Raw genomic sequence first — 19,689 nt, forward strand, 5'->3', positions numbered from 1 at the left:
CCACACTCGACTCATTAAGCTGCAGCAACAGCTAGAGCACGTCAACGAAGAAATTGAGCCATTAGTACCGGAAGAAGATGCTGAAAACGAATATCAGCAAGTGTACGATTATCAAGACCGTATTACAGCGTGCCTTGCTGTACTGCAACTTCGAGTCGACAGTGGTTCTTCAACAACGCAGGCTGAAGTGAATTCGGCGGGCAGCGGCACTGCCATCCAAACGACCACGCCTGCCCCCATAACGACCACGTCGGTGAAGACGAGAGTAAAGCTGCCGAAAAGTGAACTGATCAAATTCACCTGGCGGCGCTCTGACTGGCAAGCCTTTTGGGAAGTGTTTGAGCAGGTAGTGGATAAAAACGAAGACTTGACTGACACAGACAGGTTTCACTACCTGTGAGCATCGGTGACAGGCGATGCGGCTGCTGCGCTGGCGGGCCTTCCATCGACGTCACGATGTTACAACGACGCTATCCAACTCTTGAGGAAGCGGTTTGGAAACGAAGAACTTCTTGCGCAAGAATACCTCAAGAGTCTAATTGATTTGAAGCCGGTGCGTTCTTCAGATGATGTCCGTGGTCTTCACCGTCTCAACGACACCTTGGCGGCGCACATCAGAGGACTGGAAGCGCTCAGACGGAAGTTGGACACCTTCAGTTCAATGCTACTTCCGATTGCACAACGAGCAATGCCACAGGACATTCTGCTAGACTTCAACCGAAGGTGCGTTGCCGACACCGACCGTCTCGCCAGCGAGCAACAAGGCTCCGTCTCCGATGCCTCATCGCACACTACGGACGAGACTGGAAAAGGTACCGTCTCTTCATTTTCTAAGTTACTCTCCTTTTTGAGAGTAGAGGTCGAAAGCAGAGAGAACTTGGCTGCACTGCAAGGCGTGGACCTCTGTCGACAACCTAAAGAAGGCACTAAAGAGAGTCACAAGCAGCTTCGTAAAACGCATGACAAGCACGTCCGATCCGCAGCGATGTTGCATCAGAGCTCGAGCCCGCTGACTTGCTTCTTCTGTGACTCTAACGATCACCAAACGCACAACTGCGACGCCTCAAAAGGTCTAGAGGAGAAGAAACGACTTTTGCAGTCGTCCGGCCGTTGCTTTAGGTGCACCAGAACTGGACATCGGTCACGAGCATGCCGCGTAAACCTGCAGTGCAACAAATGCCGCAAGAAGCATGCCAGCACGATGTGCGACCCGACGTGCTCAAGTAACAGGCCACCCGAAGCGAACCCAACAGTCACTAATACACAGATTAGCCTCGAAGCTACGACCACGGGAGACAGCTCCGCTCTCAAAAGAACAGTTTTGTTACAGACCGCGACTGCGTTATGTAGTGGAGAAACTTCCAACGCGCAGGTGCGAGTCCTGTTCGACGGAGGAAGTCAGCGCTCCATCACCTCTGACACCTCACGGAAAATGGGATGCACGCTTCTCGGGCATGAAAGGCTGACTGTCGGTGTGTTCGGAGGCCACCAAGAGGAACGCGAGTTCCGAAGAGTCAGAGTTACGCTAAAGACGAGGCGCGGATGTGAGCGCGAGCTCGAAGTGCTGGAAACAGATGTAATTTGTGACCAGCCGATACCTTCGCCACCGGGAAATGTACTGCAAAAGTTGATATCCCTCGGGTACGAAGCAGCTGACTTCTCAACAGACAGCGGTGCAGAAAAGGTTGAGCTGCTCATCGGGTCTGATCATCTATGGGACTTCACGACGGGCAGATGTGTCAAATTAGGAAAACGACTGAGGGCAGTAGAAACATCAATTGGGTGGACTGTTCAAGGGCCTATTGAAAGCGATATCGAGCAAACTGCCTCCACACCGTGACACTGCGAACTTCAGTGATTGAAAAAGAAAAAACTGATATTCTGACCAAATTTTGGACCTTAGAATCAATTGGGGTGAATGAGAGCGAAGACATCGAAAAACCATGTGAGGCCTTGGAGTTTTTTGAGGACAACATCAATCGAGACGGTAATCGTTGTGAAGTTTGGTTGCCCTGTAAATCCGAGATTTCACTCGAGGACAACAAGGAAATTGCGCTGAAGCGACTCAGTCAGCTGGCCAACCGGCTCAGGAGGGCTCCTGACCTGCTCCAAGAGTATGACACGACCATTAGGCAGTATGGCGTCTCCGACATTGCAGAACGGGTAGAAGATGAGACCATCAGCAACCACTGCGTTTATCACATGCCTCATCAAGCGGTCATTCGCGATTCCCGAAAACTGAGGGTCCTATTTGATGCTTCCTCCCGCGGAAAGAATTCCAAGAGTCTCAATGATAACTTAGAGACTGGACCCAATCTAACTGCGGACCTCGTGGGGCTCCTTCTTAATTTCCGCAAGTACCGAGTTGCACTTGTCGCTGACATCCAAGAGGCCTTTCTGCAAATTAGAATCCGAGAACAAGACAGAGACGCCCTTCGATTTTTTTGGTTCCGAGAGACCCCTCAGCCCGGTTCTCCGTTGCCTCCCATTGAAACGTGGCGCATGAAGCGAGTTCCGTTTGGAACCACCGCGAGCCCATTCTTACTCTCCGCTACTCTTCAGCACCACCTGAAATTGTGCGAGGAAGGTTTTCCCCACACCGCGGGCCAGCTGCAGCAAGGCCTTCATGTAGATGACCTACTAGCTGGTGCAGATGACGAAGAGGAGGCAGTGAAGCTATACACCGAGGCCAATGCAATCTTCCACGCCGCCTCGATGAAGCTGCACAAGTGGTCGTCGAACAACGAGAGGCTGCGCCAGCTATTTGGGCAAGACTGTAACGAAACCAAGCCTCTGGGATTTGTGTCCGGTGTACTCAAGGTATTAGGACTAGCATGGGACCCCATTACAGATCGCCTGACCTTTGCGTCTTGCGTCACAGACGACACTGGTAAACCAGACACCAAACGATCCATGCTACAAACTACGGCACGGATTTACGACCCGTTGGGATAGCTGTCACCCTTTATCGTGCGGGCCAAGATCTTGTTTCAGAATCTGTGGCGACGAAACGTGGAGTGGGATGATCTCCTACCAAGTGATGTAGCCGAAAGGTGGCTTACATGGCACGGTGAATTAAAAGACCTCTCTGAAGTACAGGTGCCGCGGTACTATGGGGCGGACGTAAGCGGGCAGGCAACAAAGACGGAACTGCACATCTTTGCAGACGCCAGTCCCGTGGCTTATGGGGCGGTCGCATACCTTACCATCGCCTCGGAGGACGGCCTGAATTCAACGGTCGTGATGAGCAAATCGAGAGTGGCCCCCCTGAAAGAACTCACTCTAGCGAGGCTGGAACTCATGGCATGTTTGCTCGCTGCTCGACTATGCAGCTACATCTTAAGCACGATCGAACTGCACCCTGGTCGAGTAATTTTGTGGACCGACTCTGCGATAGCGCTCCACTGGATTCGAGGAGATGCGGGACGCTGGCAGCAGTTTGTGCGAAACCGTGTATGCGAGATTCAGCGCGTCACCGGCGGCTATGAATGGAGGCACTGCCCAGGAAAAGAGAATCCTGCGGACCTCCTGACGCGCGGCGTTTCCGTTTCTCGCCTTGCGGCCAGCGACGTGTGGTAGACAGGGCCCCAGTGGCTCCGCAAACCTGATGGCGAGTGGCCAAAGGGACTAGTGCAGAACGCGTTCTCTGATGCGGAACTGGAGCTAAAACAGCCAACGAAGGCGCTGTCGGCCATGTCATCCCAAGTGCCATCCCCTTCATTAATGGACATTCAGCGCTACAGCTCCTTCATCAGACTGATCAGAGTCACAGCTTGGGTGCTTCGATTCGTCTCAAGGATGAGACGACGCAACGATGAAGTCGGAGCTCTTACCGCCGAAGAACTCGATCAAGCTGATATATTTTGGATCCGCAACGAGCAAAGGGAAGGCTTTCACAGAGAGCTAAAAAGCGTTCATAACCAGCAAGCTTTCCCCGTCGACTCTCCACTGAGAAATGCTTCTCTTATGGTGGACGACATGGGAATCCTGAGAATTGATGGACGGCTACAACGTAGTCACCTGGACTATGACGCTAAGCATCCCGTCGTGATACCTAAGCAGAGCCACCTATCGAAGCTGCTTGCTCTTTACTGTCACCGCAAAGTGCTGCACGGAGGGATACGTTGCACCTTAAGGCAGCTCAGGGAAAGGTATTGGGTGATCGGAGCGAGGCAGCTGGTGAAGAGGACTCTAAAAGAATGTGTAACATGCCAACGGTTCAACGCTCAAACAGCAAATCAAGTGACTGCTCCACTACCTAAAGACCGCATAACGGAGGCCCAACCCTTTCAGGTGACCGGTGCTGATTTTGCCGGGCCACTCGTTGTCAAGGGGACCTCTCCAACCAAGTGCTATATAGCGCTGTTCACCTGCGCAGTCACTCGAGCTATCCATCTGGAACTGGTGAGCGATATGTCAGCGAGCTGATTCCTTCTCGCATTTCGAAGATTCACCGCCAGACGAGGACTTCCGAGCACCATCTACAGTGATAACGCGCTCACATTCAAGAAAGTGAACAAGGATTTGGGACGTCTCTGGGATGCGATGCGAAGTGGCCAGGTGCAAGAGTACATTGTAAGCGCTCGGGTTCAGTGGAAATTCATTGTAGAACGCGGACCCTGGTGGGGTCGCTTCTACGAGCGTCTTGTCGGACTGACGAAGCAAGCGTTGAAGAAGACTCTCGGAAGAGGCTACCTTACACTGGAGGAAATGATAACTACGCTGACCGAAGTGAAAGCTGTACTGAATTCCCGCCCACTTACACACGTTTACTAAGAGCCAAATGAACCGGAGCCCCTTTGCCCTGCTATGTTTCTTACCGGAAAACGACTGACCTCTCTACCAGCGCTACAACGAAAGGAAATCGCCGCTCTGACCTGTGACCACCTGCGACATATGATCTCGACTCGTAATAAAGCGTTGGAGGGGCTCTGGAAGCGCTGGTGCTCTGAATACATAAAGGAGTTGCAGCTGACACATTCCAAAGGCGTTCAACGTGGAAGACAAGTTGACATTGGCGATGTGGTCCTCTTAAAAGAAGCTCTGCAGCCGCGCCAAATGTAGAAGCTTGGAATGATTAAAAGGGCTTTCACTGGAAGAGACAACAAGGCAAGAGCTTTTGAGGTCCGAATGCCAGGGGGGGCAAGACTTCGGCGGCCGATTCAACTTATATACCCTTTGGAACTCTCCGGCTAACAAATGACTTCCATCATTTGGGGGGGGGGAGTGTGTCGGAGACAAAAGAGTTGAGACGGCGCCGTGCGGTGCGCGATGTTATCGGCCAACGAACCCAGGACGCCGGGAGTGCTGTGTGTGTGTGTGTGTGTGTGTGCACGTGTATTTGTGTGTGCGCGGGCGGACCAGGCAGCGGGCGCCCGGATGAACCGGGCGGCGGACTGCGGGGTCATCGGCCGGCTCGTCTGCCTGTCGCCGGAAAGGAGGAAAGGGAGGACTCGGCCCGGCATCGGGACAGTGGTTGTGCGGGACGCTGAACGGAAAGGCCGTGTTTCCAACCTCTAATGTAAAGTTTTCTTTTGCCATTCGGCCAATTAAACAAGTTAAGTTTTACTGGATTATCTTTATTCCTTGCGACCGGATATATAGAACGCGTACGTGGAGCACGTATTCTTTCATGTACAACACGCGGACTGGCAATGACGCCTACGAGGACCTTGTTCTGCGTTCTGCAGGGCTATTTTCTGATCAGCGCATCTACAGCAACGAGCGCCTACACGTGCGGGGATAGAAGCGATATCGTCGGCGTTATCAACTTCGTCCAGTTTACACTGTTGACCAGATGACAGCATGCTTATTTTCTGGCGACCTGACTCTTCTAGCGACAATACCTGGAAGTCGCGGTGTGACGTCACCCGAGAGCACCACTATAAAAGAAGCAACTCACCGGTTCGTATTCTGTGGGCACGATGGACGGGGACTGGCAATGACGTCTACGAGGAGCTTGTTCTGCGTTCTGCAGGGCAATTTCCTGATCGGCGCATCTGCAGCAACGAGCGCCTACACGTGCCGGGATAGAAGCGATATCGTCGGCGTTTATCAACTTCGTCCGGATTACACTGTTGTGCAGAGACAGCATTGCTATTTTCTGGCGACCTGGCTCTTCTAGCGACACCACCTGGTAGTCGCGGTGTGACGTCACTTGAGACCACCAATATACAAGACGCACCTCACCGGTTCGTCTTGTGTGGACACGATGAAGGCGGACTGGCAATGACGCCTACGAGGACATTGTTCTCCGTTCCGCAGGGCATTTTCCTGATCGGCGCATCTACAACAAGCGCCTACACGTGCGGGGATAGAAGCGATATCGTCGGCGTTATCAACTTCGTCCGGATTACACTGTTGACCAGATGACAGCATGGTTATTTTCTGGCGACCTGGCTCTTCTAGCGACACCACCTGGTAGTCGCGGTGTGACGTAACCCAAGAACACCACTATAAAAGAAGCGCCTCATCGGTTCGTCTTCGGTGGACACGATGGACGCGGACTGGGAATGACGCTTACGAGGACCTTTTTCTGCGTTCTGCAGGGAATTTTCCTGATCGGCGCATCTACAGTAACGAGCGCCTACACGTGCGGGGATAGAAGCGATATCGTCGGAGTTTATACACTTCGTCCGGATCACACTGTTGACCAGATGACAACATTGTTATTTTCTCGGGACCTGGCTCTTCTAGCGACACCACCTGGTAGTCGCGGCGAGACGTTATACTGAGACCACCAATATGTAAGAAGCACCTCATCGGTTCGTATTCTGTGGGCACGATGGACGCGTACTGGCAATGACGCTAACTAGGACCTTTTTCTTCGTCATGCAGGGCATTTTTCAGATCGGCGCATCTACAGCAACGAGTGCCTACACGTGCGGGGATAGAAGCGATATCGTCGGCGTTTATCAACTTTTCCGGATTACACTGTTGACCAGATGACAGCATGGTTATTTTCTGGCGACCTGGCTCTTCTAGCGACACCACCTGGTAGTCGCGTTGTGACGTCACCCAAGGACACCACTATAAAACAATCACCTCACCGTTTCGTCTTCTGTGGACACAATAGACGTGGGCTGGCAATGACGCCTACGAGGACCTTGTTCTGCGTTCTGCAGGACATTTTCCAGATCGGCGCATATACAGCAACGAGCGTCTACACGTGCGGGGATAGAAGCGATATCGTCGGCGTTTATGAACTTCGTCCGGATTACACTGTTGACCAGATGACAGCATTGTTATATTCTCGGGACCTCGCTCTTCTAGCCACACTACCTGGTAGTCGCGGTGTGACGTTACCTGAGACCACCAATATACAAGAAGCACGTCACCGGTTCGTATTATGTGGGCACAATGGACGCGTACTGGCAATGACGCTAACGAGGACCTTGTTCTGCGTTCTGCAGGGCATTTTCCTGATCGGCGCATCTACAGCAACGAGCGCCTACACATGCAGGGATTGAAGCGATATCGTCGGCGTTTATCAACTTCGTCCGGATTACAGTTGCCAAGATGACAGCATGGTTATTTTCTGGCGACCTGGCTCTTCTAGCAACACCACCTGGTAGTCGCAGTGTGACGTCACCCAAGAACACCACAATAAAACAATCACCTCACCGGTTCGTCTTCTGCGGACACGATGGACGCGGACTGGCAATGGCGCCTACGAGGACCTTGTTCTGCGTTATGCAGGGCATTTTCCAGATCGGCGCATCTACAGCAGCGAGCGGCTACACGTGTGAGGATAGAAGCGATATCGTCGGCGTTATCAACTACATCCGCAGAACCCTGCTCACCAGATGACAGCATTGCTATTTTCTCTGTACCTGGCTCTTCTAGCGGCACCACCTGGTAGTCGCTTTATGACGTCACCCAAGAACACTACTATAAAAGAAGCACCTCACCGGTTCGTTTTCTGTGGACACGATGAATGCGGACTGGCAATGACGCTTACGAGGACCTTTTTGTGCGTTCTGCAGGGCATTTTCCTGATCGGCGCATCTACAGCAACGAGCGCGTACGCGTGCGGGGATAGAAGCGATATCGTCGGCGTTTATCAACTTCGTCCGGATTACACTGTTGACCAGATGACAGCATGGTTATTTTCTGGCGACCTGACTCTTCTAGCGACAATACCTGGAAGTCGCGGTGTGACGTCACCTGAGAGCACCACTATAAAAGAAGCACCTCACCGGTTCGTATTCTGTGGGCATGATGGACGCGGACTGGCAATGACGCCTACGAGGAGCTTATTCTGCGTTCTGCAGGGCAATTTCCTCATCGGCGCATCTGCACCAACGAGCGCCTACACGTGCGGGGATAGAAGCGATATCGTCGGCGTTATCAACTTCGTCCGGATTACAATGTTGACCAGATGACAGCATGGTTATTTTCTGGCGACCTGGCTCTACTAGCGGTACCACCTGGTAGTCGCGGTGTGAGGTAACCCAAGAACACCACTATAAAAGAAGCGCCTCATCGGTTCGTCTTCTGTGGACACGATGGACGCGGACTGGGAATGACGCTTACGAGGACCTTTTTCTGCGTTCTGCAGGGCATTTTCCTGATCTTCGCAGTTACAGCAACGAGCGCCTACACGTGCTGGGATAAAACGATATCGTCGGCGTTTATCGACTTCGTCCGGATTACACTGTTAACCAGATGACAACATTGTTATTTTCTCGGGACCTGGCTCTTCTAGAGACACCACCTGGTAGTCGCTATGTGACGTCACCCAAGAACACCACTATAAAAGAAGCACGTCACCGGTTCGTATTCTGTGGGCACGATGGACGCGGACTGGCAATGGCGATAACGACGACCTTGTTCTGCGCTCTGCAGGGCATTTTCCTGATCGGCGCATCTACAGCAACGAGCGCCTACACGTGCGGGGATAGAAGCGATATCGTCGGCGTTTATCAACTTCGTCCGGATTACAGTTGACCAGGTGACAGCAGAGTTATTTTCTGGAGACCTGGCTCTTCTAGCGACACCACCTGCAGTCGCGGTGTGACCTCACCTGAGACCACCAATATACAAGAAGAACCTCACCGGTTCGTATTCTGCGGGCACGATGGACGCGGACTGGCAATGACGCTAACGAGGACCTTGTTCTGCGTTCTTCAGGGCATCTTCCAGATCGGCGCATATACAGCAACGAGCGCCTACACGTGCGGGGTTAGAAGCGATATCGTCGGCGTTTATCAACTTCGTCCTGATTACACGGTTGAGCAGATGACAGCATGGTTATTTTCTGGCGACCTGGCTCTTCTAGCGACACCACCTGGTAGTCGCTGTGTGACGTCACCCAAGAACACCACTATAAAAGAAGCACCTCACCGGTTCGTCTTCTGTGGACACGATGGACGCGGACTGGCAATGACGCCTACTAGGACCTTATTCTGCGTTCTGCAGGGCAATTTCCTGATCAGCGCATCTACAGCAACGAGCGCCTACACGTGCCGGGATAGAAGCGATATCGTCGGCGTTTATCAACTTCGTCCGGATTACACTGTTGTGCAGATGACAGCATTGTTATTTTCTTGGGACCTGGCGCTTCTAGCGACATCACCTGGTAGTCGCGGTGTGACGTTACCTGAGACCACCAATATACAAGAAGCGCGTCACCGGTTCGTATTCTGTGGGCACGATGGACGCGGACTGGCAATGACGCTAACGAGGAACTTGTTCTGCGTTCTGCAGGGCATTTTCCTGATCGGCGCATCTACAGCAGCGAGCGGCTACACGTGTGAGGATAGAAGCGATATCGTCGGCGTTATCAAATTCGTCCGGATTACACTGTTTACCAGATAACAGCATGGTTATTTTCTGGCGACCTGGCTCTTCTAGCGACACCACCTGGTAGTCGCGGTGTGACGTCACTTGAGACCACCAATATACAAGAAGCACCTCACCGGTTCGTCTTGTGTTTGCACGATGGACGCGGACTGGCAAAGACGCTAACGAGGACCTTGTTCTGCGTTCTTCAGGACATTTTACAGATCGGCGCATCTACAGCAACGAGCGCCTACACATGCGGGGATAGAAGCGATATCGTCGGCGTTATCAACTACATCCGCAGAACACTGCTGACCAGATGACAGCATTGCTATTTTCTCGGTACCTTGCTCTTCTAGCGGCACCACTTGGTAGTCGCTGTGTGACGTCACCCAACAACACCACTATAAAAAAAGCACCTCACCGGTTCGTCTTCTGTGGACACGATGAATGCGGACTGGCAATGACGCTTACGAGGACCTTTTTCTGCGTTCTGCAGGGCATTTTCCTGATCGGCGCATCTACAGCAACGAGCGCATACGCGTGCGGGGAAGCGATATCGTCGGCGTTTATCAACTTCGTCCGGATTACACTGTTCACCAGATGACAGCATGGTTATTTTCTGGCGACCTGGCTCTTCTAGAGTCACCACCTGGTAGTCGCTATGTGACGTCACCCAAGAACATCACTATAAAAGAAGCACCTCACCGGTTCGTATTCTGTAGGCACGATGGACGCGGACTGGCAATGACGCCTACGAGGACATTGTTCTGCGTTCTGCAGGGCAATTTCCTGATCAGCGCATCTACAGCAACGAGCGCCTACACGTGCGGGAATAGAAGCGATATCTTTGGCTCTTATCAACTTCGTCCGGATTACACTGTTGACGAGATGACAGCATCGTTATTTTCTTGGGACCTGGCCCTTCTAGCGACACCACCTGGTAGTCGCGGTGTGACGTCACCTGAGACCACCAATATACAAGAAGCACGTCACCGGTTCGTATTCCGTGGGCACGATGGACGCGGACTGGCAATGACGCTAACGAGGCCTTTTTCTGCGTTCTGCAGGGCATTTTCCTGATCGGCGCATCTACAGCAACGAGCGCCTACACATGCGAGGATAGAAGCGATATCATCGGCGTTTATCAACTTCGTCCTTATTACAGTTGACCAGATGACAGCATGGTTATTTTCTAGCGACCTGGCTCTTCTAGCGACACCACCTGGTAGTCGCGGTGTGACGTCACCCAAGAACACCACTATCAAACAAGCACCTCACCGGTTCGTCTTCTGCGGACACGATGGACGCGGACTGGCAATGACGCCTACGAGGACCTTGTTCTGCGTTATGCAGGGCATTTTCCAGATCGGCGCATCTACAGCAACGAGCGCCTACACGTGCGGGGATAGAAGCGATATCGTCGGCGTTATCAACATCGTCCGGATTACACTGTTTACCAGATGGCAGCATGGTTATATTCTGGCGACCTGGCTCTTCTAGCGACACCACCTGGTAGTCGCGGTGTGAAGTCACCCAAGAACACCACTATAAAAGAAGCACCTCACCGGTTCGTCTTCTGTGGACACGATTGACGCGGACTGCGAATGACGCTTACGGGGACCTTTTTCTGCGTTCTGCATGGGGATTTTCCTGATCGGCGCATCTACAGCAACGAGCGCGTACGCGTGCGGGGATAGAAGCGATATCGTCGGCGGTTATCAACTTCGTCCGGATGACACTGTTGACCAGATGACAGCATGGTTATTTTCTGGCGACCTGACTCTTCTGGCGACAATACCTGGAAGTCGCGGTGTGACGTCACCTGAGAGCAGCACTATAAAAGAAGCACCTCACTGGTTCGTATTCTGTGGGCACGATGGACGCGGACTGGCAATGACGTCTACGAGGACCTTGTTCTGCGTTCTGCAGGGCAATTTCCTGATCGGCGCATCTGCAGCAACGAGCGCCTACACGTGCGGGGATAGAAGCGATATCGTCGGCGGTTATCAACTTCGTCCAGATTACGCTGTTGACCAGATGACAACATTGTTATTTTCTTGGGACCTGGCCCTTCTAGCGACACCACCTGGTAGTCGCGGTCTGACGTCACCTGAGACCACCAATATACAAGAAGCACGTCTCCGGTTCGTATTCTGTGGGCACGATGGACGCGGACTGGCAATGACGCTAACGAGGACCTTCTTCTGCGTTCTGCAGGGCATTTTACAGGTCGGCGCATCGACAGCAACAAGCGCGTACACGTGCGGGGTTAGAAGCGATATCGTCGGCGTTTATCAACTTCGTCCGGATTACACGGTTGACCAGATGACAGCATGGTTATTTTCTGGCGACCTGGCTCTTCTAGCGACACCACCTGGTAGTCGCTGTGTGACGTAACCCAAGAACACCACTATAAAAGAAGCGGCTCATCGGTTCGTCTTCTGTGGACACGGTTAACGCGGACTGGGTATGACGCTTACGGGGACCTTTTTCTGCATTCTGCATGGAATATTCCTGATCGGCGCATCTACAGCAACGAGCGCCTACACGTGCGGGGATAAAAGCGATATCGTCGGAGTTTATACACTCCGTCCGGATCACACTGTGGACCAGGTGACAACATTGTTATTTTCTCGGGACCTGGCTCTTCTAGCGACCCCTCCTGGTAGTCGCGGCGAGATGTTATCCTGAGACCACCAAAACATAGGAAGCACTTCATCTGTTCGTATTCTGTGGGCACGATGGACGCGGACTGGCAATGACGCTAACGAGGACCTTGTTCTGCGTTATGCAGGGCATTTTCCAGATCGGCGCATCTACAGCAACGAGCGCCAACACGTGCGTGGATAGAAACGTTATCGTCGGCGCTAATCAACTTCGTCCGGATTACAGTTGACCAGATGACAGCATGGTTATTTTCTGGCGACCTGACTCTTCTAGCGACAATACCTGGAAGTCGCGGTGTGACGTCACCTGAGAGCAGCACTATAAAAGCAGCACCTCACCGGTTCGTATTCTGTGTTCACGATGGACGCGGACTAGCAATGAAGCCTACGAGGACCTTGTTCTGCGTTCTGCAGGGCAATTTCCTGATCTGCGCATCTACTGCAACGAGCGCCTACACGTGCGGGGATATAAGAGATATCGTCGGCGTTATCAACTTCGTCCGGATTACACTGTTGGCCAGATGATAGCATTGTTATTTTCCTGGGACCTGGCCCTTCTAGCGACACCACCTGGTAGTCGCGGTGTGACGCCACCTGAGGCCACTAATATACAAGAAGCACCTCACCGGTTCGTATTCTGTGGGCACAATGGACGCGGACTGGCAATGACGCTAACGAGGACATTGTTCTGAGTTCTTCAGGGCATCTTCCAGATCGGCGCATCTACAGCAACGAGCGCCTACACGTGCGGGCGTAGTAGCGATATCGTCGGCGTTTATCAACTTCGTCCGGATTGCGCTCTTGACGAGGTGACAGCAGGGTTATTTTCTGGAGACCTGGCTCTTCTAGAGACACCACCTGGTAGTCGCTATGTGACGTCACCCAAGAACACCACTATAAAAGAAGCACCTCACCGGTTCGTATTCTGTGGGCACGATGGACGCGGACTGGCAATGACGCTAACGAGGACCTTGTTCTGCGTTCTTCAGGGCATCTTCCAGATCGGCGCATCTACAGCAACGAGCGCCTACACTTGCGGGGTTAGAAGCGATATCGTCGGCGTTTATCAACTTCGTCCGGATTACACGGTTGACCAGATGACAGCATGGTTATTTTCTGGCGACCTGGCTCTTCTAGGGATACCACCTGGTAGTCGCTGTGTGACGTCACCCAAGAACACCACTATAAAAGAAACACCTCACCGGTTCGTTTTCTGTGGACACGATGAACGCGGACTGGCAATGACGCTAACGAGGACATTGTTCTGAGTTCTTCAGGGCATCTTCCAGATCGGCGCATCTACAGCAACGAGCGCCCACACGTGCGGGCGTAGTAGCGATATCATCGGCGTTGATCAACTTCGTCCGGATTGCGCTGTTGACGAGGTGACAGCATTGTTATATTCTCGGGACCTCGCTCTTCTAGCGACACTACCTGGTAGTCGCGGTGTGACGTCACCTGAGACCACCAAAATACAAGAAGCACCTCACCGGTTCGTATTCTGTGGGCACGATGGACGCGGAGTGGCAATGACGCCTACGAGGACCTTGTTCTGCGTTCTGCAGGGCATTTTCCAGATCGGCGTATCTACAGCAACGAGCGCCTACATGTGCGGGGATAGAGGCGATATCGTCGGCGTTTATCAGCTTCGTCCGGATTACACTGTTGACCACATGACAGCATGGTTATTTTCTGGCGACCTGGCTCTTCTAGAGACACCACCTGGTAGTCGCTATGTGACGTCACCCAAGAACACCACTATAAAAGAAGCACCTCACCGGTTCGTATTCTGTAGGCACGATGGACGCGGACTGGCAATGAAGCCTACGAGGACCTTGTTCTGCGTTCTGCAGGGCAATTTCCTGATCAGCGCATCAACAGCAACGAGCGCCTACACGTGCGGGGATAGAAGCTATATCGTCGGCGTTATCAACTTCGTCCAGTTTACACTGTTGACCAGATGACAACATGGTTATTTTCTTGCGACCTGACTGTTCTAGCGACAATACCTGGAAGTCGCGGTGTGACGTCACCTGAGACCACCAATATACAAGAAGCACGTCACCGGTTCGTATTCTGTGGGCACGATGGACCCGGACTGGCAATGACACTTACGAGGAGTTTTTCTGCGTTCTGAAGGGCATTTTCCTGATCGGCGCATCTACAGCAACGAGCGCCTACACGTGCGGGGATAGAAGCGATATCGTCGGAGTTTATACACTTCGTCCGGATCACACTGTTGACAAGATGACAACATTGTTATTTTCTCGGGACCTTGCTCTTCTAGCGACACCACCTGGTAGTCGCGGTGTGACGTCACCTAAGACCACCAATATACAAGAAGCACCTCACCGGTTCGTATTCTGTGGGCACGATTTACGCGGACTGGCAATGACGCCTACGAGGACCTTGTTCTGCGTTCTGCAGGGCATTTTCCTGATCGGCGCATCTACAGCAACGAGCTCCTACACATGCTGGGGTTGAAGCGATATCGTCGGCGTTTATCAACTTCGTCCGGATTACAGTTGACCAGATGACAGCATGGTTATTTTCTGGCGACCTGGCTCTTCTAGCGACACCACCTGGAAGTCGCAGTGTGACGTCACTCAAGAACACCACTATAAAACAATCACCTCACCGGTTCGTCTTCTGCGGACACGATTGACGCGGACTGGGAATGACACCTACGAGGACCTTGTTCTGCGTTATGCAGGGCATTTTTCAGATCGGAGCATCTACAGCAACGAGCGTCTACAGGTGCGGGGATAGAAGCGATATCGTCACCGTTTATGAACTTCGTCCGGATTACACTGTTGACCGGATGACAGCATTGTTATATTCTGGCGACCTGGCTCTTCTAGCGACACCACCTGGTAGTCGTGGTGTGACGTAACCCAAGAACACCACTATAAAAGAAGCGCCTCATCGGTTCGTCTTCTGTGGACACGATGGACGCGGACTAGAAATGACGCTTACGAGGACTTTTTTCTGCGTTCTGCAGGGAGTTTTCCTGATCGGCGCATCTACAGCAACGAGCGCCTACACGTGCGGGGATAGAAGCGATATCGTCGGCGTTTATCAACTTCGTCCGGATTACACTGTTGACCAGATGACAGGATGGTTATTTTCTGGCGACCTGGCTCTTCTAGAGACATCACCTGGTAGTCGCTATGTGACGTCACCCAAGAACACCACTATAAAAGAAGCACCTCACCGGTTCGTATTCTGTAGGCACGATGGACGCGGACTGGCAATGACGCCTACGAGGACCTTGTTCTGCGTTCTGCAGGGCAATTTCCTGATCAGCGCATCTACAGCAACGAGCGCCTACAGGTGCGGGGATAGAAGCGATATCGTCGGCGTTTATCAACTTCTTCCGGATTACACTGTTGACCTCATGACAGCATGGTTATTTTCTGGCGACCTGGCTCTTCTAGAGTCACCACCTGGTAGTCGCTATGTGACGTCACCCAAGAACACCACTATAAAACAATCACCTCACCGGTTCGTCTTCTGCGGACACGATGGACGCGGACTGGCAATGACGCCTACGAGGACCTTGTTTTTCGTTCTGCAGGGCATTTTTCTGATCGGCGCATCTACAACAACGAGCGCCTACACGTGCGGGGATAGAAGCGATATCATTGGCGTTATCAACTTCGTCCGGATTACACTGTTGACCAGATGACAGCATGGTTATTTTCTGGCGACCTGGCCCTTCTAGCGACACCACCTGGTAGTCGCTGTGTGACGTAACCCAAGAACACCACTATAAAAGAAGCGCCTCATCGGTTCGTCTTCTGTGGACACGATGGACGCGGACTGGAAATGACGCTTACGAGGACCTTTTTCTGCGTTCTGCCGGGAATTTTCCTGATCGGCGCATCTACAGCAAGGAGTGCGTACACGCGCGGGGATAGAAGCGATATCGTCGGCGTTTATCAACTTCGTCCGAATTACAGTTGACCAGATGACAGCATGGTTATTTTCTGGCGACCTGGCTCTTCTAGCGACACCACCTGGTAGTCGCAGTGTGACGTCACTCAAGAACACCACTATAAAACAATCACCTCACCGGTTCGTCTTCTGCGGACACGATTGACGCGGACTGGGAATGACACCTACGAGGACCTTGTTCTGCGTTATGCAGGGCATTTTCCAGATCGGAGCATCTACAGCAACGAGCGTCTACACGTGCGGGGATAGAAGCGATATAGTCACCGTTTATGAACTTCGTCCGGATTACACTGTTGACCGGATGACAGCATTGTTATATTCTGGCGACCTGGCTCTTCTAGCGAAACCACCTGGTAGTCGTGGTGTGACGTAACCCAAGAACACCACTATAAAAGAAGCGCCTCATCGGTTCGTCTTCTGTGGACACGATGGACGCGGACTAGAAATGACGCTTACGAGGACTTTTTTCTGCGTTCTGCAGGGAATTTTCCTGATCGGCGCATCTACAGCAACGAGCGCCTACACGTGCGGGGATAGAAGCGATATCGTCGGCGTTTATCAACTTCGTCCGGATTACACTGTTGACCAGATGACAGGATGGTTATTTTCTGGCGACCTGGCTCTTCTAGAGACATCACCTGGTAGTCGCTATGTGACGTCACCCAAGAACACCACTATAAAAGAAGCACCTCACCGGTTCGTTTTCTGTGGACACGATGAACGCGGACTGGCAATGACGCTAACGAGGACATTGTTCTGAGTTCTTCAGGGCATCTTCCAGATCGGCGCATCTACAGCAATGAGCGCCCACACGTGCGGGCGTAGTAGCGATATCGTCGGCGTTTATCAACTTCGTCCGGATTGCGCTGTTGACGAGGTGACAGCATTGTTATATTCTCGGAACCTCGCTCTTCTAGCGACACTACCTGGTAGTCGCGGTGTGACGTCACCTGAGACCACCAAAATACAAGAAGCACCTCACCGGTTCGTATTCTGTGGGCACGATGGACGCGGAGTGGCAATGACGCCTACGAGGACCTTGTTCTGCGTTCTGCAGGGCATTTTCCAGATCGGCGTATCTACAGCAACGAGCGCCTACATGTGCGGGGATAGAGGCGATATCGTCGGCGTTTATCAGCTTCGTCCGGATTACACTGTTGACCACATGACAGCATGGTTATTTTCTGGCGACCTGGCTCTTCTAGAGACACCACCTGGTAGTCGCTATGTGACGTCACCCAAGAACACCACTATAATAGAAGCACCTCACCGGTTCGTATTCTGTAGGCACGATGGACGCGGACTGGCAATGAAGCCTACGAGGACCTTGTTCTGCGTTCTGCAGGGCAATTTCCTGATCAGCGCATCAACAGCAACGAGCGCCTACACGTGCGGGGATAGAAGCTATATCGTCGGCGTTATCAACTTCGTCCAGTTTACACTGTTGACCAGATGACAACATGGTTATTTTCTTGCGACCTGACTGTTCTAGCGACAATACCTGGAAGTCGCGGTGTGACGTCACCTGAGACCACCAATATACAAGAAGCACGTCACCGGTTCGTATTCTGTGGGCACGATTTACGCGGACTGGCAATGACGCCTACGAGGACCTTGTTCTGCGTTCTGCAGGGCATTTTCCTGATCGGCGCATCTACAGCAACGAGCTCCTACACATGCTGGGATTGAAGCGATATCGTCGGCGTTTATCAACTTCGTCCGGATTACAGTTGACCAGATGACAGCATGATTATTTTCTGGCGACCTGGCTCTTCTAGCGACACCACCTGGTAGTCGCAGTGTGACGTCACTCAAGAACACCACTATAAAACAATCACCTCACCGGTTCGTCTTCTGCGGACACGATTGACGCGGACTGGGAATGACACTTACGAGGACCTTGTTCTGCGTTATGCAGGGCATTTTCCAGATCGGAGCATCTACAGCAACGAGCGTCTACACGTGCGGGGATAGAAGCGATATCGTCACCGTTTATGAACTTCGTCCGGATTACACTGTTGACCGGATGACAGCATTGTTATATTCTGGCGACCTGGCTCTTCTAGCGACACCACCTGGTAGCCGTGGTGTGACGTAACCCAAGAACACCACTATAAAAGAAGCGCCTCATCGGTTCGTCTTCTGTGGACACGATGGACGCGGACTAGAAATGACGCTTACGAGGACTTTTTTCTGCGTTCTGCAGGGAATTTTCCTGATCGGCGCATGTACAGCAACGAGCGCCTACAGGTGCGGGAATAGAAGCGATATCGTCGGCGTTTATCAACTTCTTCCGGATTACACTGTTGACCTCATGACAGCATGGTTATTTTCTGGCGACCTGGCTCTTCTAGAGTCACCACCTGGTAGTCGCTATGTGACGTCACCCAAGAACACCACTATAAAACAATCACCTCACCGGTTCGTCTTCTGCGGACACGATGGACGCGGACTGGCAATGACGCCTACGAGGACCTTGTTTTTCGTTCTGCAGGGCATTTTTCTGATCGGCGCATCTACAACAACGAGCGCCTACACGTGCGGGGATAGAAGCGATATCATTGGCGTTATCAACTTCGTCCGGATTACACTGTTGACCAGATGACAGCATGGTTATTTTCTGGCGACCTGGCCCTTCTAGCGACACCACCTGGTAGTCGCTGTGTGACGTAATCCAAGAACACCACTATAAAAGAAGCGCCTCATCGGTTCGTCTTCTGTGGACACGATGGACGCGGACTGGAAATGACGCTTACGAGGACCTTTTTCTGCGTTCTGCCGGGAATTTTCCTGATCGGCGCATCTACAGCAAGGAGTGCGTACACGCGCGGGGATAGAAGCGATATCGTCGGCGTTTATCAACTTCGTCCGGATTACAGTTGACCAGATGACAGCATGGTTATTTTCTGGCGACCTGGCTCTTCTAGCGACACCACCTGGTAGTCGCAGTGTGACGTCACTCAAGAACACCACTATAAAACAATCACCTCACCGGTTCGTCTTCTGCGGACACGATTGACGCGGACTGGGAATGACACCTACGAGGACCTTGTTCTGCGTTATGCAGGGCATTTTCCAGATCGGAGCATCTACAGCAACGAGCGTCTACACGTGCGGGGATAGAAGCGATATAGTCACCGTTTATGAACTTCGTCCGGATTACACTGTTGACCGGATGACAGCATTGTTATATTCTGGCGACCTGGCTCTTCTAGCGAAACCACCTGGTAGTCGTGGTGTGACGTAACCCAAGAACACCACTATAAAAGAAGCGCCTCAT

The 19,689-nt window shown here is 52.3% G+C and overlaps 1 protein-coding gene across 1 annotated transcript; it reads left to right on the forward strand.

The window, feature by feature from the left end:
• Positions 1–688: 688 nt before the first annotated feature.
• LOC144095572 (uncharacterized) lies at positions 689–2,955 on the forward strand. The gene is made up of 2 exons (XM_077629260.1): positions 689–812; positions 1,904–2,955. The coding sequence occupies exons 1-2, from the start codon at positions 689–691 to the stop codon at positions 2,953–2,955; spliced, it is 1,176 nt and encodes a 391-aa protein (XP_077485386.1).
• Positions 2,956–19,689: the final 16,734 nt, after the last annotated feature.

Source organism: Amblyomma americanum, chromosome 6 (genome assembly GCF_052857255.1).
Source record: "Amblyomma americanum isolate KBUSLIRL-KWMA chromosome 6, ASM5285725v1, whole genome shotgun sequence".
Classification (NCBI taxonomy): domain Eukaryota; kingdom Metazoa; phylum Arthropoda; class Arachnida; order Ixodida; family Ixodidae; genus Amblyomma; species Amblyomma americanum.

Bases quoted from the DNA above. Each gene is read 5' to 3' on its own strand.
- LOC144095572 (XM_077629260.1), top strand. From the start codon at position 689: ATGCCACAGGACATTCTGCTAGACTTCAACCGAAGGTGCGTTGCCGAC. The intron at 813-1,903 runs GTACCGTCTCTT...TTTGGACCTTAG, and splicing joins TACGGACGAGACTGGAAAAG to AATCAATTGGGGTGAATGAG.